The sequence below is a fragment of the Bos taurus genome, chromosome 18 (genome assembly GCF_002263795.3).
Source record: "Bos taurus isolate L1 Dominette 01449 registration number 42190680 breed Hereford chromosome 18, ARS-UCD2.0, whole genome shotgun sequence".
Taxonomy (NCBI): domain Eukaryota; kingdom Metazoa; phylum Chordata; class Mammalia; order Artiodactyla; family Bovidae; genus Bos; species Bos taurus.
The window spans coordinates 58,238,579-58,256,220 of NC_037345.1; the positions used below are offsets into that span (position 1 = coordinate 58,238,579).

The 17,642-nt window shown below is 42.0% G+C and overlaps 1 protein-coding gene across 1 annotated transcript; it reads left to right on the forward strand.

The window, feature by feature from the left end:
- Positions 1 to 12,840: 12,840 nt before the first annotated feature.
- On the forward strand, positions 12,841 to 14,637 carry LOC112442216 (vomeronasal type-1 receptor 4-like). The gene has a single exon (XM_024978795.2). The coding sequence runs from the start codon at positions 12,897 to 12,899 to the stop codon at positions 13,926 to 13,928; it is 1,032 nt and encodes a 343-aa protein (XP_024834563.1). The 5' UTR covers positions 12,841 to 12,896; the 3' UTR covers positions 13,929 to 14,637.
- The last annotated feature ends 3,005 nt before the right edge of the window (positions 14,638 to 17,642 follow it).

A 17,642-nucleotide genomic window follows, 5' to 3' on the forward strand; every position in this document is an offset into this window, starting at 1 on the left:
AACAGGGAAGGGACTCAGTCATACACATACATGTCTCCGTTCTCCCAGAACAGTGATTTCTAATGTAAACTACTGACACATTCTTCCTTTTACATTTCAGTTCAGCTCAGTTCAGTTGCTCAGTTGTGTCTGACTCTTTGTGACCGCATGGACTGCAGCACGCCAGGCCTCCCTGTCCATCACCAACTCCCAGAGTTTTCTCACATTCATGTCTATTGAGTCGGTGATGCCATCCAACAATCTCATCCTGTGTTGTCCCCTTCTCCTCCCATCTTCAATCTTTCCCAGCATCAGGGTCTTCTCAAATGAGTCAGTTCTTCCAATCAGGTGGCCAAGGTATTGGAGTTTCAGCTTCAGCATCAGCCCTTCCAATGAATATTCAGGACTGATCTCCTTTAGGATGAACTGGTTGGATCTCCTTTCAGTACAAGGGATTCTCAAGAGTCTTCTCCAACACCACAGTTCAAAAGCATCAATTCTTTGGCTCACAGCTTTCCTTATAGTTCAACTCTGCAGGCCAACTCTTAGTTGCATCTTGTTGGTCTAGTTCCCCAACCAGTGGATGGGACCTAGAGCCCCTGCATTGGGAGTGCAGAGTCATAACCTCTGGACCACCAGGGAAGTCAGCAGAGGACTGTTTCTTTGGTATACAAGAAATTAGGGGCTCCAGCAAAGAGTAGCTGGTGACAGAAATTTCAGGAAGAAAGATTCAGGAAGAAAGTTAAGCCTGAGAAGTTCTCTGGTCCTCAACAATATTAGGAGAAGTGTCCTAAGACATACTGGAACACAGTCCAAAATTTACATATGGAAAAGTCAACTGAGGGCTCCAGTAAACATTCCATGCTCTCTACTCTGCATGTTCATGCCATTCCTTAAAACCCATCTTGCTGCTGAGTGGAATGTTAAATTTGAGGGAGAGCTCCACAGCCAGCTTCAGACTTGCCATCACACCATCCTTGTATCAAAAAACTTGTCTTTTCATGTCTGACTCATTGTCCTATATCCAGACTGTCCTTCAGAGAAATATGGTAGCTTCCCAGGGGTTCTTAAAGCCATTTGGAGGGCAGAAGGGACAGCCAGGTGTCCTTGGATCACTAGAGCCCAAAGCCCAAAGCTTTGTCTCTGAAAGAAGTGATGATCCTACAAGATTTAAATCAGGAAAACATTAAGGAGAGAATGCAGAACTGGGATCTCCCATTCCAGAGGGTAGTTTTCCTGCCCTATTCAGACAATAAAAAATGTGAGCAGGATCATCCATTTCTGCCATCAAAATGCAAGCTCCTCCAAAATGGTCAGGCATATATTTCAGTGATTTAACTTCCAGTAAAGAAATGGAACAAATAATAAAGCCCAGAGATAAATCCACACACCTATGGACACTTTATCTTTGACAAAAGAGGCAAGAATATACAATGGAGAAAAGACAATCTCTTTAACAAGTGGTGCTTGGAAAACCGGTCAACCACTTGTAAAATGAAACTAGAACACTTTCTAACACTGTACACAAAAATAAACTCAAAATGGATTAAAGATCTAAATGAAAGACCAGAAACTATAAAACTCCTAGAGGAAAACATAAGCAAAACACTCTCTGACATAAATTACAGGAGGATCCTCTATGACCCACCTCCCACAGTAATGGAAATAAAATAAAAAATAAACAAAAGGGACCTAATTAAACTTAAAAGCTTTTGCACAACGAAGGAAACCATAAGCAAGGTGAAAATACCACCTTCAGAATGGGAGAAAATAATAGCAAATGAAGCAACTGACAAAGAATTACTTTCACAAACATACAAGTAGCCCATGCAGCTCAATTCTAGTAAAATAACCACCCAGTCAAAAAATGGGCCATAGAACTAAACAGACATTTCTCCAAAGAAGACACACAGATGGCTAACAAACACATGAAAAGATGCACAACATCACTCATTATCAGAGAAATGCAAATCAACACCACAATGAGGTACCATCCATTAGAAGAAAGGGAGTAGCCATCATAGTCAACAAAAGAGTCCAAAATGCAGTACTTGGATGAAATCTCAAAAATGACAGAATGGTCTCTGTTTGTTTCCAAGGCAAACCATTCAATACCACAGTGTTCCAAGTCTATGCCCTGACCAGTAATGCTGAAGAAGCTAAAATTGAATGGTTCTATGAAGACCTACAAGACCTTTTAGAAACAACACCCCAAAAAAGATGTCCTTTTCATTATAGGGGACTGGAATGCAAAAGTAGGAAGTCAGGAAACAACTGGAGTAACAGGCAAATTTGGCCTTGGAGTACAGAATGAAGCAGGGCAAAGCTAACAGAGTTTTGCTAAGAGAACACACTAGTCATAGCAAACACCCTTTTCCAACAACACAAGAGAAGACTCTACACATGGACATCACCAGATGGTCAACACCAAAATCAAAGATGGACAAGCTCTATACAGTCAGCAAAAACAAGACTGGGAGCTGATTGTGGCCCAGATCATGAACTCCGTATTGCAAAATTGAAACTTAAATTGAAGAAAGTAAGGAAAACCACTAGACCATTCAGGTATGACCTAAATCAAATCCCTTACAATTATACAGTGGAAGTGAGAAATAGATTTAAGGGACTATATCTGATAGAGCACCTGATGAACTATGAACAGAGGTTCATGACATTGTACAGGAGACAGGGAACAAGACCATCCTCAAGAGAAAGAAATGCAAAAAAGCAAAATGGCTGTCTGAGGAGGCCTCTCATATAGCTGTGAAAAGAAGAGAAGGGAAAAGCAAAGGAGAAAAGGAAAGATATACCTATTTGAATGCAGAGTTCCAAAGAATAGCAAGGAGAGATAAGAAAGCCTTCCTTAGTGATCAGTGCAAAGAAATAGAGGAAAATAATACAATGGGAAAGTCTAGAGATCTCTTCAAGAAAATTAGAGATACCAAGGGAACATTAAAGGCAAACCTGGGCCCAATAAAGGACAGAAATGGTATACACCTAATGTAATGGAAGCAGAAGATATTAAGAAGAGGTGGCAAGAACACACAGAAAAACTGTACAAAAAAGATCTTCACAACCGAGATAATCACAATGGTGTGATCACTCACTTAGAGCCAGACATCCTGGAATGTGAAGTCAAGTGGGCCTTAGGAAGTATCACTATGAACAAAGCTAGTGGAGGTGATGGAATTCTAGTTGAGCTATTTCAATCCTAAAAGATGATGCTGTGAAAATGCTGCACTTAGTATGCCAGCAAATGGAAAACTCAGCAGTGGCCACAGGACTGGAAAAGGTCAGTTTTCATTCCAATCCCAAAGAAAGGCAATGCCAAAGAATGCTCAAACTACCACACAAATGCACCCATCTCACACACTAGTAAAGTAATGCTCAAAATTTTCCAAGCCAGACTTCAGCAAGATGTGAACCGTGAACTTCCAGATTTTCAAGCTGGTTTTAGAAAAGGCAGAGGAGCCAGATCAAATTGCTAACATCCGCTGGATCATGGAAAAAGCAAGACAGTTTCAGAAAAACATCTATTTCTGCTTTATTGACTATGCCAGAGCCTTTGACTGTGTGTATCACAATAAACTATGGAAAATTCTGAAAGAGATGGGAATACCAAACCACCTGACCTGCCTCCTGAGAAACCTGTATGCAGGTCAGGAAGCAACAGTTAGAACTGGACATGGAACAACAGACTGGTTCCATTAGGAAAAGGAGAGCATCAAGGCTGTATATCGTCACCCTCCTTATTTAATTTATATGCAGAGTACATCATGAGAAACGCGGGGCTGGATGAAGCACAAGCTAGAATCAAGATTTCTGGAAGAAATATCAATAACCTTAGATATGCAGATGACACCACCCTTATGGCAAAAGGAAAGAAGAACTAAAGAGCTTCTTGATGAAGGTGAAAGAGGAGAGTGAAAAAGTTGGCTTAAAACTCAACAATCAAAAACTAAGATCATGGCATCCAGTCACATCACTTCATGGCAAATGATGGGAAAACAGTGGAAACAGTGGCTGAATTTATTTTGGGGGGAGCTCCAAAATCACTGCAGATGGTGACTGCAGCCATGAAATTAAAAGACACTTACTCCTTGGAAGGAAACTTATGACCAAACTAGACAGCATATTAAAAAGCAGAGACATTACTTTGCCAACAAAGGTCCGTCTAGTGAAGGCTGTGGTTTTTCCAGTAGTCGTATATGGATGTGAGAGTTGGACTATAAAGAAAGCTGAGCACCGAAGAAATGATGCTTTTAAAGGTATTGGAGAAGTTTCTTGAAAGTCCCTTGAACTGCAAGGATATCCAACCAGTTCATCCTTAGGAGATCAGTCCTGAGTGTTTATTTGAAGCACTGATGTAGAAGCTGAAACTTCAATACTTTGGCCACCTTATGTGAAGAGCTGACTCATTTGAAAAGATCCTGATGCTGGGAAAGATTGAAGCCAGGAGAAGGGGACGACAGAGGATGAGATGTTTGGATGGCATCATCGCCTCAATAGACATGAGTTTGAGTGAACTCCGGGAGTTAGTGATGGACAGGGAGGCTTGGCATGCTGCAGTCCATGTGGTCGCAAAGAGTTGGACACGACTGAACTGAACTGAACTGAACTGAAGTCTTCACCCAGGATCTAAAACTGTGTAGTCCAGTGTAGGATCAGAGATGCAGGAAAGAGAAGAAAAAGTAGAGCTGTTTTTAATACAAGAAAGAAGGTCCCATACAGGGACTTCCCTGGTGGCTTGGTGGCTAAGACTCCAAGCCTCTATTGCAGTGGGTGTGCAAGTTTGATCCCTGATCATGGAACTAGATCCCACGTGCTGCAAATAATAGTTTGTGTGCCACAACTAAGACCCAGCACAGCCAAGTAAATAAATAAATGAACACACACAAGAAAAATTCTTTTATCATACTCAAGTTTAATTCGGTGTTTTTTGTTTGTTTCCAGAATAAAGCCTGGTAGACTCACAATTGACTTTATTTGGTGGGTGGTGGCTGAGGGTAAAACCTAAGATCAAACAACCTGTTTACAAAAGCAAAAGTTTTCAGAGTTGTATAAAAATCCTAATCATTTCAAAATAACCTTCATCATGAAAAATTATGAGCTTCTCTCAAACACATCAGTGGTCTCTTTGGAGATACTCACAGGAGACTCACAATTGGTTTTGGTAATTACCAACTCAAAAAAAGTTTTTCAGAAAGATCATTAGCTCCTCAAGCTGGCCCTGTCATTGCCACTTCAAGTGAAATGATAATTGCAGTTCTGAAGGAGGATGAGATCACAGCTCCTAAACCTTTATCTCAGGGTCTGACTGCCTCCCTCCCACTCACGTCCTGGCTGCATGACCTTCACCCTGAGCCCAGCATGCTTCTTATGAGAAGGAATGAGAAGGAGTTGAGTACTTTGTATTTCAGTCTAAGAGGAGATAGAGTCTGTAAGGAAGGAGGTCTGAGTAAGTGTTCATGTTTGGAAAAGGGACCGTTCTGGGGAGTGGGGGGTAGAGTGGGAACAGAGCCAGTGGCAAAGCAGGTAAGGAAGGCAGAATAATTCCTTAGGAGAGAGCTTAGTTAAAGTGAGATCAACATCTTTCTTGTTGTTCACTCACTCAGTTGTGTCTGACTCTTTGCAACCCCATGGACTGCAGCACACCAGGGTTCCCTTTCCTTCACTGTCTCCCAGAGTTTGTTCAGACTCATGTCCATCAACTCAGTGATGCCATCCACCTATCTCATCCACTGCCGTCCCCTTCTCTTCCAGCCTTCAATCTTTCCCACCATCAGGTAACACCAAACTTGATAGCTCCTAAAGATATTTTGTGAAACTCTTACTTTGGAGGACTCAAGAAACAATCCTAGTGATAATAATGAGGAATCATTTTTCAAAGTATTTACCTTAGTTGCAGCATGTGAACTCTTAGTTGCAGCACGTGGGATCTAAACTCTCCAGAAATCAAACCCAGGCTCCCTGCATTGGGAGGGCAGAGTCTTAGCCACTGGACCACCAGGGAAGTGCCAAAGGTCATCTTCAAGGAACTTAAGGGTTGTATTTCTAAGATCAATCTGCTGTAACATAACCTTTCGGAAATTCTAATTTTAAATTTGTATTAGAAGTGTTATCATAATGCCTTTATGCTTTCCATGAAGACTAGAATAGAAAAGTAACTATTTTCTTATCCTCTACAGAAACTGTGAATATGATTTTAAAGAATAGAAATGATTTCATATATATATCTAACCCTAAGCATATAATGTGCTTACTGGACATAGCAATGGTGTCTTTTCTGAAACATTTGAGGTCTGATGCTGATAGCGAGTGGAGAAGGCAATGGCAACCCACTCCAGTACTCTTGCCTGGAAAATCCCGTGGACAGAGAAGCCTGGTAGGCTGCAGTCCATGGGGTCGCTAAGAGTTGGGCACGACTTCACTTTCACTTTCACTTTCATGCATTGGAGAAGGAAATGGCAACCCACTCCAATATTCTTGCCTGGAGAATCCCAGGGACAGAGGAGCCTAATGGGCTGCTGTCTATGGGGTCGCACAGAGTCGCACATGACTGAAATGATTTAGCAGCAGCAGCAGCAGCTGATGGCGAGATTGCTATCCCTCTTCAAGATAGAGAAGCAGCATTTCAGGAAAAGGCAGCTTTATAGTGGTGAGGTTTGGAATATAGCTGCCAGGACCAAATGCATCTTTTCATATGTTGTCTAATCTCATAATATTCTAACACCAATTCCAAGCACACATTCATTTCTTTATGGTTTCACTTTTGCAACACACAGGAGTCAATATTCTCCAGATTATACTTTTACATGTGTCTACTCTTGCCTGGAAAATCCCATGGATGGAGGACCCTGGTAGGCTGCAGTCCATGGGATCACTAAGAGTCGGACATGACTGAGCAATTTCACTTTAACTTTTCACTTTCATGCATTAGAGAAGGAAATGGCAACCCACTCCAATGTTCTTGCCTGGAGAATCCCAGGGACGGGGGAGCCTGGTGGGCTGCAGTCTATGGGGTTGCAGAGTCAGATACGACTGAAGTGACTTAGCAGCAGCAGCAGCAGCAGCAGTATGTTAATATTCTTCACAAATCTTGTTATATTGTAGTCTCACTTAACCTTGATTTTAAAAATACCTAAGGATCTATCAAAATAATTATTTCATTTCTATCCTATACTCATTTATTGTATAGTAGTATTTCATGGTTCATAGTTTATTAAACAAAGTAATATTGTCCAAGTCTTTTTTGATAGATACTGTACTCATTGGAAAAGACTCTGATGCTGGGAGGGATTGGGGGCAGAAGGAGAAGGGGACGACAGAGGATGAGATGGCTGGATGGCATCACTGACTCGATGGACATGAGTCTGAGTGAACTCTGGGAGTTGGTGATGGACAGGGAGGTCTGGCGTGCTGTGATTCATGGGGTCGCAAAGAGTCGGACATGACTGAGTGACTGAACTGAACAGTAGTGAATTTGTGCCTGGCATGATTGGAATGCATCGTTCTGTTGCAAAACTTATATTGAGGAAAACTTGCATTCATTAAATCCAATATGGACAGAAGGTACTTTCCTATAGGATTCTGTGTGTGTGTCTACGTGTTAGTGGCTCAGTTTGTGACCCAATCGACTGTAGTTCTCCAGGCTCCTCTGTTCCTAAGATTTCCTGGGCAAGAATACTGGGGTCAGTGCCATTTCCTAATCTAGGGAATTTTCTTTATATGTTATTGACTTACAGAATAAATACTAATGCAGATATGGAAACTTTTTATAACCAAAATTGTAATATGTAAACATTTTGGAATAAACTCCAATATGTTGGCCACCTGATGTGAAGAACTGACTCATTGGAAAAGACCCTGATGCTGGGAAAGACTGAGGGCAGGAGGAGAAGGGGATGACAGAAGATGAGATGGTAGGATGGCATCACTGACTCAATGGACATGAGTTTGAGCAAGCTATGGGAGTTGGTGTTGGACAGGGAGGCCAGGTGTGCTGACATCCATGGGGTTGCAAAGAGTCAGACAGGACTGAGTGACTGAACTGAACTGATAGAATAAGCTATATGATATAAAAACAAAACTAAATTTCAGACTGAATTATTCAAAAACACAGCTGATGTGTTTGGCTGGTGCATTACAGTGGTTAGGACACTGTCTTGGACTCAGCCTACCAGGTTCATAACAGCACTAAGCCTGTAATCAGCATGTGAATTTAGACAGATCACTTGACCTCTCTGTACCTAGGATCTCCTTATCTTTGCAATAAAATCAGCGCCAGTGCCTACCCCATGCAGTTATGAACATCAAACAACTGGCAGAATGGCCTCCAGGGAGTTGGCAATAAGAATAGTGTGCTCCTCTCAGACTGTAGTTGGAATCCTGGGCATTTTCTCTCTTTAAATTAATCTCTTCCTATACTACAATGAATGAGGGTTGAGGTTCACAGATTTGACCTTCAGGCCCAGGACTGTAGTTGCTTTTTGATCATTCCCTTTAAAGGCATCTCCATGACAATGGCATCCTTTAACTGAAGCTTGTCTTGAGTGATTTAGCCATACAAATGTGTTTTCTATACCCCCAGAACTAACAATGTGGGTCCACTGGCACCCTTTGCCCATTAAGTGTCTCCAGCCATCATGATCAGCCACAGGAAATCCAGCTGGGTGGAACTTAAAGCAAAAGCTCCCAAGGACTTCCCTGTGGTCCAGATGTTAAGGCTCTGCTCCCAATGCTGGGGATCCAGGTTCAATCCCTGGTCAGGGAACTAGAAGCCACATGCCATAACTGAGAGTTTATGTGCCATAACTAACCATTTACATGTTATTAACTAAGACCTGGGACACCCAAATAAAAAAAATGATAAAATCTTTTTTGAAACAAAAATCTCCCAAGCATATCGGGGTCTCCACTTTGCACTACTGGAGAGTATGTAACTTCTTTCTCAAAGTTCCTATATGAAGACTATGTCTACTGTTCATTATATTTCCTGGTATTTAGGAGAAGATTTGTGTGTCACAAGTTGTATCTCTCTGTACACATTATTTTCCTCATGGACATGATGCCAAATGGAGCAACGAATCAACACAAAGCAGGAAGACTTAGGATACTGATCTGCTGAATTTTATGACAAAATCAACAATTCACTGTATGTAGCAGTGTTACTATTCTCTGATGTTTCATTGTTGAAGTTATGATCTAGGCTTAGCTCCCCTCCTTCACAGACACTGACAGCAGATAAGACACATACACAGAAACAGCCATCACAAGCTCCTTCCACATTTTTTGATAATACATGTATTTTTAAACCTACAAAAGTAAAAAAAAAATTAAAAAAAATGAAAGACATGTTCGCAGGTAATAAGTGCGCAGCTCAGTGAACTTTAGGGAATGATTGTACCTCTGGAGACCACAACTAGATCAAGAAACAGAATGTTCTCAGTTCCCATGAAACACTTCTGTGCTCCTTATAACTCACTGTTTCCAAGGCTATAGCTTTGTTGGTTATATTTGTAAGCCTGGATTATTGGGCACACATTTACAAGCATTATGACATTTAATATTAGATCACTTTGCCTGTCTTGGCCTTCACATGAAAGAAATCATACAGCATCTTTCATTTGGACTTTTGTCCACCATTCCATCTTTGTTAATTTATCTGTATTGTTTTATATTATTGCTGTTTTTCATTATCATTGCTATATAGGACTTCACTGTGTGACTATCAAAGGATTAATTGATCATTCAACTCTTAATGGGTGGGTGGTTATTAAGAGTTAGGGGCTATTCAGTACAGTTCAGTCGCTCAGTTGTGTCCGACTCTTTGCAACCCCATGAACCATGCACGCCAGGCCTCCCTGTCCATCACCAACTCCCAGAGTCCATCCAAATCCATGTCCATCGAGTCGGTGATGCCATCCAACCATCTTATCCTCTGTCGTCCCCTTCTCCTGCCCTCAGTCTTTCCCCACATCAGGGTCTTTTCCAATGAGTCAGCTTTTTGCATCAGGTGGCCAAAGTATTGGAGTTTCAGCTTCAACATCACTTCTTCCAATGAACACTCAGGACTGATCTGCTTTAGGATGTACTGGTTGGATCTCCTTGCAGTCCAAGGGACTCTCAAGAGTCTTCTCCAATACCACAGTTCAAAAGCATCAATTCTTTGGCGCTTGGCTTTCTTTATAGTCCAACTCTCACATCCAGACATGACCACTGGAAAAACCATAGCTTTGACTAGACAGACCTTTGTTGACAAAATAATGTCCCTGCTTTTTAATATGCTGTCTAGGTTGGTCATAAGCTTCCTTCCAAGGAGTGTCTTTTAACTTTATGGCTGCAATCACCATCTGTAGTGATTTTAGAGCCAAGAAAAATAGTCAGCCACTGCTTCCCCATCTATTTGCCATGAAGTGATGGGACTGGATAGCATGATCTTAGTTTTCTGAATGTTGAGCTTTAAGCTAACTTTTCCACTCTCCTCTTTCACTTTCATCAAGAGGCTCTTCAGTACTTCTTCACTTTCTGCCATAAGGGTGGTGTCATCTGCATGTCTGAGGTTATTGATATTTCTCCCAGCAATCTTGAGTCAAGCTTGTGCTTCCTCTAGCCCAGTGTTTCTCAAGATGTACTCTGGATATAAGTTAAATAAGTAGGGTGACAGTATACAGCCTTGACGTTCTCCTTTCCCGATTTGGAACCAGTCTGTTGTTCCATGTCCAGTTCTAATTATTGCTTCCTGACCTGCATACAGGTTTCTCAGGAGGCAGGTCAGGTGGTCTGGTATTCCCATCTCTTTCAGAATTTTCAGCAGTTTATTGTGATCCACACAGTCAAAGGCTCTGGCATAGTCAATAAAGAAGAAATAGATCTTTTTCTGGAACGTCTTGCTTTTTTCGATGATCCAGTGGATATTGGCAATTTGATCTCTGGTTCCTTTGCCTTTTCTAAAACCAGCTTGAACATCTGGAAGTTCATGGTTCATGTATTGCTGAAGCCTGGCTTGGAGAATTTTAAGCATCACTTTACTAGCGTGTGAGATGAGTGCAACTGTACGGTAGTCTGAGCATTCCTTGGCATTGTCTTTCTTTGGGATTGGAATGAAAACTGACCTTTTCCAGTCCTGTGGCCACTGCTGAGTTTTTCAAATTTGCTGGCATATTGAGTGCAGCATTTTCACAGCATCATCTTTCAGGATTTGAAATAGCTCAACTGGAATTCCATTACCTCTGCTAGCTTTGCTCATAGTGATGCTTTCTAAGGCCCACTTGACTTCACATTCCAAGATATCTGGCTGTAGGTGAGTGATCACACCATTGTGATTATCTGGGTCGTGAAGATCTTTTTTGTACAGTTCTTCTGTGTATTCTTGCCATCTCTTCTTAATATCTTCTGCTTCTGTTAGGTCCCTACCATTTCTGTCCTTTATCGAGCCCATCTTTGCATGAAATGTTTCCTTGGTATCTCTAATTTTCTTGAAGAGATCTCTAGTCTGTCCCATTCTATTGTTTTCCTCTATTTCTTTACATTGATTGCTGAGGAAGGCTTTCTTATCTCTCCTTGCTATTCTTTGGAACTCTGCATTCAAATGGGTATATCTTTCCTTTTCTCCTTTGCTAATAATTATTAGGGTTCTCATATAAATTTTATTAATATAACTAATCTTTGGGTGTTACATGTACAAAATCCTGTTGAGTATATTTATAGGAATGGATTTCCTAGAACAGTATTACATCGGATCTGCAAAGTTGATACCACAGTTTTCCAAAATGTTTGTACCAATTTGAACACCCACCATCAGTGTATGAGATTCTGGTTGATCCACAGATATGCCAAAACTTGGCATTTTTGTCATTTCTGTTTCAGATTTCTTGATGGTATTTAATGACATATAAGTAGTTGTTATATTTTAATTGTCCTGATTACCACGGATGTGGAATATTTTTCCACATGTCTTATCCACTGAATAACTTCTTTATCGAAGTTTCTGTCTGAAGACTCTGTCCACTGTTTATTTTATTTTGTGGTTATCAGGAGATGCTTGTGTGGTTCTAAGTTGTATCTTTGTGTGTGTGTATGTGTGTGTACTGATGAGAACCAGTCTTAATTTTAATCTGTCCAAAGTTATTTCAACATATGGTATATATATTCTGTGCTCTTTATCATATATATAGATTTAAAATATTTATCTATTTAGCTGCACTGGGTTTTAGTTGCATCATCCGGGAGCTTTGTTGTATCAACCAGGATCTATGGTTGTAGTGCACAGACTCCTTAGTTGCAGATCCCAGGCTTAGTTACCCCATGACATATAGGGTCTTAGTTCCCCAACCGGGGATCAAACCTGCATCCCCTGCATTGCGAGACAGATTCTTAACTACTGGACAACCAGGGAATACATTTAGCATATATTTTAAATTGTAAGACACTAGAATAACTCCTGTATTTTCTTCTAAAATAATACATTTTCATCTTTAAAATACCAACTGAGCCACCTGCGAAGCCCAAGAATACTGAAGAGCCTGTCCCTTCTCCAGAAGATCTGCCCAACTCAGGAATTGAACTGGGATCTCCTGCACTGCAGGCAGATTGTTTCCAAACTGAGACATCAGGGAAGTCCCTACAATAAAACAATATATTCTTTAAAATTTAGAAGGGAATGCATTTAGAATTGACCTGTTTTAAGATAAGGGCACTGATGGAGATATTTTTTTTCCTCCAGTAAGCTTCTTATTAAAATGTTGTTTTATGCTTTCTTTCAATTTACTTTCATTTGTCATTGCTTCCTCCAGGTTACCACCACTTCATCCTTCCTGATGAATTTTTCATAAAATATACTGATTCTCTCATCATCGTTTCCTGTCTCGAGAAGCCTTGGCAACTTCACAAAAGCATACAAGGAAAGTTGGCTCTCGATGTCACAAATTTATATGAGCCATTCTGCTCTGAGGAATCACTGTTGCCATCATTTAAAGGGAAGTACCTTGAATGACACCACAGCTCCCAGCCAACTGGCCATAGGAATAATCTTCTTCTTACAGACTGTGGTTGGAATCTGGGGCAATTTCTCCCTTCTGTACCATTACCTCTTTCTTTACCACACTCAGTGTAGGTTGAGGGTCACAGACTTGATTGGCAAGCACCTGATTATAGCCAACATATTGCTCATTCTCTCAAAAGGAGTCCCTCAGACAATTACAACTTTGAGGTTGAAACATTTTGCCAGTGATTTTGCCTGCAAACTTATTCTGTATGTTGAGAGAGTGGGCAGGAGTATGTCCATTGGCACAACCTGCCTCTTGAGTGTGTTTCAGACCATCATGATCAGCCCCATGAACTCCTGTTGGAAGAATCTTAAAGTCAAAGCCCCGAAGTACATTGCCTTCTCCATTTCCTTCTGCTGGATCCAGTGCATGTTTGTAAATCTCATTTTTCCTCTGTATGCATTATATGTTTCTGAAAAATGGCACAGCACAAACATGACAAATACAAGAGATTCAGGGTACTGTGTTGCCACAGATCTTGAGAACATCTCAGGCTCAATATATACAGCTTTGATAGTGTTCCCTGAAGTTTCATTTTCTGTGCTCATCTTCTGGGCCAGTGGCTCCATGATTCTCACCCTGTACAGACACAGTCGGCAAGTCCAGTATATTCACAAGGCTAGTGTGTCTCCCAGACCCTCCGCTGAGTCCAGAGCCACCCAAAGCATCCTACTCTTGGCGAGCACCTTCATGTGTTTCCATACCCTGTCCTGCATCTTTAACATTACTCTTGCTCTTTTTCATAATCCCAGTTGGTGGTTAGTGGATACAGCTGCCCTGATTTCTATGTTTTTTCCCTTTATCAGCCCCTTTCTACTCATGAGCCGTGACTCCATTGTATCCAGTCTCTGTTTTCTGTACATGAAGAACTCAGTATCACCTAATCTTATCAGAAAAATGTAAATTGTATGTTTTTAAAATTTTATCAAGGTATAGTTGATTTATCATGCTGTATTAGTTCCAGGTGTATATCAAAGTGAGTCAGTTGTAGATATTTATGTATATCTACTCTTTTTAGATTCTTTTCCCATATAGGCCACTTAGAGGATTGAGTAGAGTTCCCTGTGCTATACAGTAGGTCCCTTCTTTTTTGTTGTAAACCAGGCCTGGAGACATGTGGGACTTGGTTCCCTGACCAGGGATTGAACCCCTACTCCCTTCCTAGAAAGGACTTAGTCTTAACCACTGGACGATCTAAGAAGTCCCCACTAGGTCCTTACTAAAGTGAAGTTACTCAGTCGTGTCTGACTCTTTGCAACCCCGTGGACTGTAGCCTACCAGGCTACTCCGTCCATGCAATTTTCCAGGCAAGAGTACTGGAGTGGGTTGCCATTTCCTTTTCCAGGGGATCATCCTCACCCAGGGATTGAACCCAGTCTCCCACATTGCAGGCAGACACTTTACCATCTGAGCCACCTAGGAAGCCCTTCAGTTCAGTTCAGTTCAGTTCAGTTGTGTCCGACTCTTTGCGACCCCATGAATTGCAGAACGCCAGGCCTCCCTGTCCATCACCAACTCCCGGAGTTCACTCAAACTCACATCCATTGAGTCAGTGATGCCATCCAGCCATATCATCCTCTGTCATCATCCCCTTCTCCTACTGCCCCCAATCCCTCCCAGCATCAGAGTCTTTTTCAATAAGTCAACTCTTCGCATGAGGTGGCCAAAGTATTGGAGTTTCAGCTTTAACATCATTCCTTCCAAAGAACACCCTTGCTGCTGCTAAGTCGCTTCAGTCGTGTCCGACTTTGTGCGACCCCATAGACAGCAGCCCACCAGGCTCCCCCATCCCTGGGATTCTCCAGGCAAGAACACTTGAGTTGGTTGCCATTTCCTTCTCCAATGCATGAAAGTGAAAAGTGAAAGGGAAGTCGCTCAGTCGTGTCTGACTCTAGCGACCCCATGGACTGCAGCCAACCAGGCTCCTCCATCCATGGGATTTTCCAGGCAAGAGTACTGGAGTGGGGTGCCATTGCCTTCTCCGAAGAACACCCTTATTAGTTACCTATTTTATATTTAGTAGTGTATGTTGGGGCTTCCTTGGTGACTCGGTGATAAAGAATACAGCTGGCAATGCAGGAGACTCCAGTTCGATTCCTGGGTCGGGAAGATCCCACATGCCACTGAGCAACTGAGCCCATGCACCACAGGTACTGAGCCTGTGTGCCTAAAGCCTGTGCTCTGCAAGGGAAGCCACTGCAGTGAGGAGCCCACGCTCACCACAACTAGAGAAGCCTACACGCAACAAAGAAGACCCAGCACAGACTAAATAAATAAAATTCCACTTCTGATCCTTTAGTGTATAAAGGATAAAGGTTTGCTAGGCATATTTTATATGCCTAAGATATTTGCACCATGGGCTCAAATGTAGAAACAATCCATGAGCAAGTTCTTAGTCCAGTTTAAATGAGGGCTTTTTTTTTTTTTTTAATTGGAGGCTAATTACTTTACAATATTGTGGTGGTTTTTGCCATACACTCACATGAATCAGCCATGGGTGTACATATGTTCCCCATCCTGACCCTTCCTTCCACCTCCCTCCCCATCTCATCTCTCAGGATCATCCCAGTACACCAGCCTTGAGCACCCTGTCTCATGCATCGAACTTGGACTGGCGACCTGTTTCACATATTTTATTATTCATGTTTCAATACTATTCTCTCAAATCATCCCACCCTCGCCTTCTCCCACAGAGTCCAAAAGTCTGTTCTTTACATCTGTGTCTCTTTTGCTGTCTTGCATATAGGGTCATCATTACCATCTTTCTAAATTCTATATATGTGCATTAATATACTGTATTGGTGTTTTTGTTTCTGACTTACTTCAGTCTGTATAATAGGCTCCAGTTTCATCCACCTCATTAGAAGTGATTCAGGAGGGAGGAGCTAAGATGGCGGAGGAGTAGGACAGGGAGAACACTTTCTCGCCCACAAATTCATCAAAAGAACATTTAAACACCGAGTAAATTCCACAAAACAACTTCTGAATGCTGGCAGAGGACATCAGGCACCCAGAAAAGCAACCCATTGTCTTTGAAAGGAGGTAGGAAAAAATATATAAGACAAAAAAAGAGACAAAAGAGGGAGGGACTGAGCTCCTTCCTGGGAAGGGAGTCTTAAAAAGAGAGAAGTTTCCAAACACCAGGAAACCTTCTCACTGCCGAATCTATGCCGAGCCTTGGAAGCACAGAGGCCAACATAACAGGGAGGAAAAATAAATAAACAATTAAAACCCACAGATTACGAGCCCTACGGTAACTCCCCCAGCGGAGAAGCAGCGCAGACGCCTGCACACACCACTAGCAAGCGGGGGCTGGGCAGGGAGGCGCGGCGCCGGCTGCATCGATTAGAGTAAGGATCTGGCCTGAATACCCTGAGCGCTATCTGAGCGAAATAATTTGGGCTAGCAAACCAGACTGTGGGATATCTACCACGCGAAAAGCCAGCCCTAACCTAAGACACCGCCAGGCCCGCGCACGGAACAAAGGACTGTACAGAGATAGCCAGCTGCAGACCATCCCCCTCTGGTGACAGGCAGCCAGAGCCAGAAGGGGGCAATCACAGCCCCAGAGAGACATTATCTACAAAACTGAAAGCAGGTTTCTTTGCTAACTAAGACTTCTTGGGGTTCTGGACGGTCAACATCCGCCTGAGAAGGTGCGCTGGTTGTACACCTAGATAACCGAGCGGCGGGGAGGCGATAAGTCGCAGCAATCATGCTCGCCAAACACCTCATCACCTGAGCTGCTTGGACCTGGGAAGGGCACAAAACGCAGGCCTAACCAAGTCTGCGCCTCTGAGGACTACCCGAGTGCCCAAACCTGAGCGGCTTAGACCTGGGAGGTGCAAGCAGCCCAGAGCCAGCTGTGGATGGTTCCCGGTGGAGCAACCTAGAGCTTGAGCCGTGTGGGCAGGGAGGCTACACAGGCATGAGTGGGGGCAGACCCAGTGTGGCTGAGGCACTGCGAGCGCACGCCAGTGTTATTTGTTTGCAGCGTCCCTCCCTCCCCTCAGCGTGACTGAACAAGTGAGCCTAAAAAAAAAAAAAAAGTGTCCACCACTGTCCCCTTTGTGTCAGGGCAGAAACCAGACACTGAAGAGACCAGCAAACAGAAGAAGCTATAACAGAGGGAACCGCCTTGGAAGCTACAGGCAATAGATTAAAACCCTGTGGTTAGTACTGAATACATAGGAAGGGGCCTATAGATCTTGAGAAATATAAGTTGGACCAAGGAACTAGCCGAAAATGAACTGACCCCACAATACCCACAACAAAACCAGAGAAAGTCCTAGATGTATTTTTACTATTTTTACAATCATTCTTTCTTTCTTTTTTTTTTAATTAAAAAAAAATTTAAGTCCTCTATTATTCCTTTAATTTTCACTTTTATAACCTACTATTAATTTGCAAAAAAAAAGACCCTATTTTTTTTAAAGCAAACTTTATATATATATTTTCTAAAATTTTTGTGACCTTGTTTTTTTTTTATTTTTTTCTTTAACATTGTATTTTTGAAATTCCAATCTCTACTCTAGATTTTTAATTTTAGCTTTTTGGTATTTGTTATCAATTTTGTACCTATATATATTTTTTTTTATAATTTTTGTGACTTTTTTT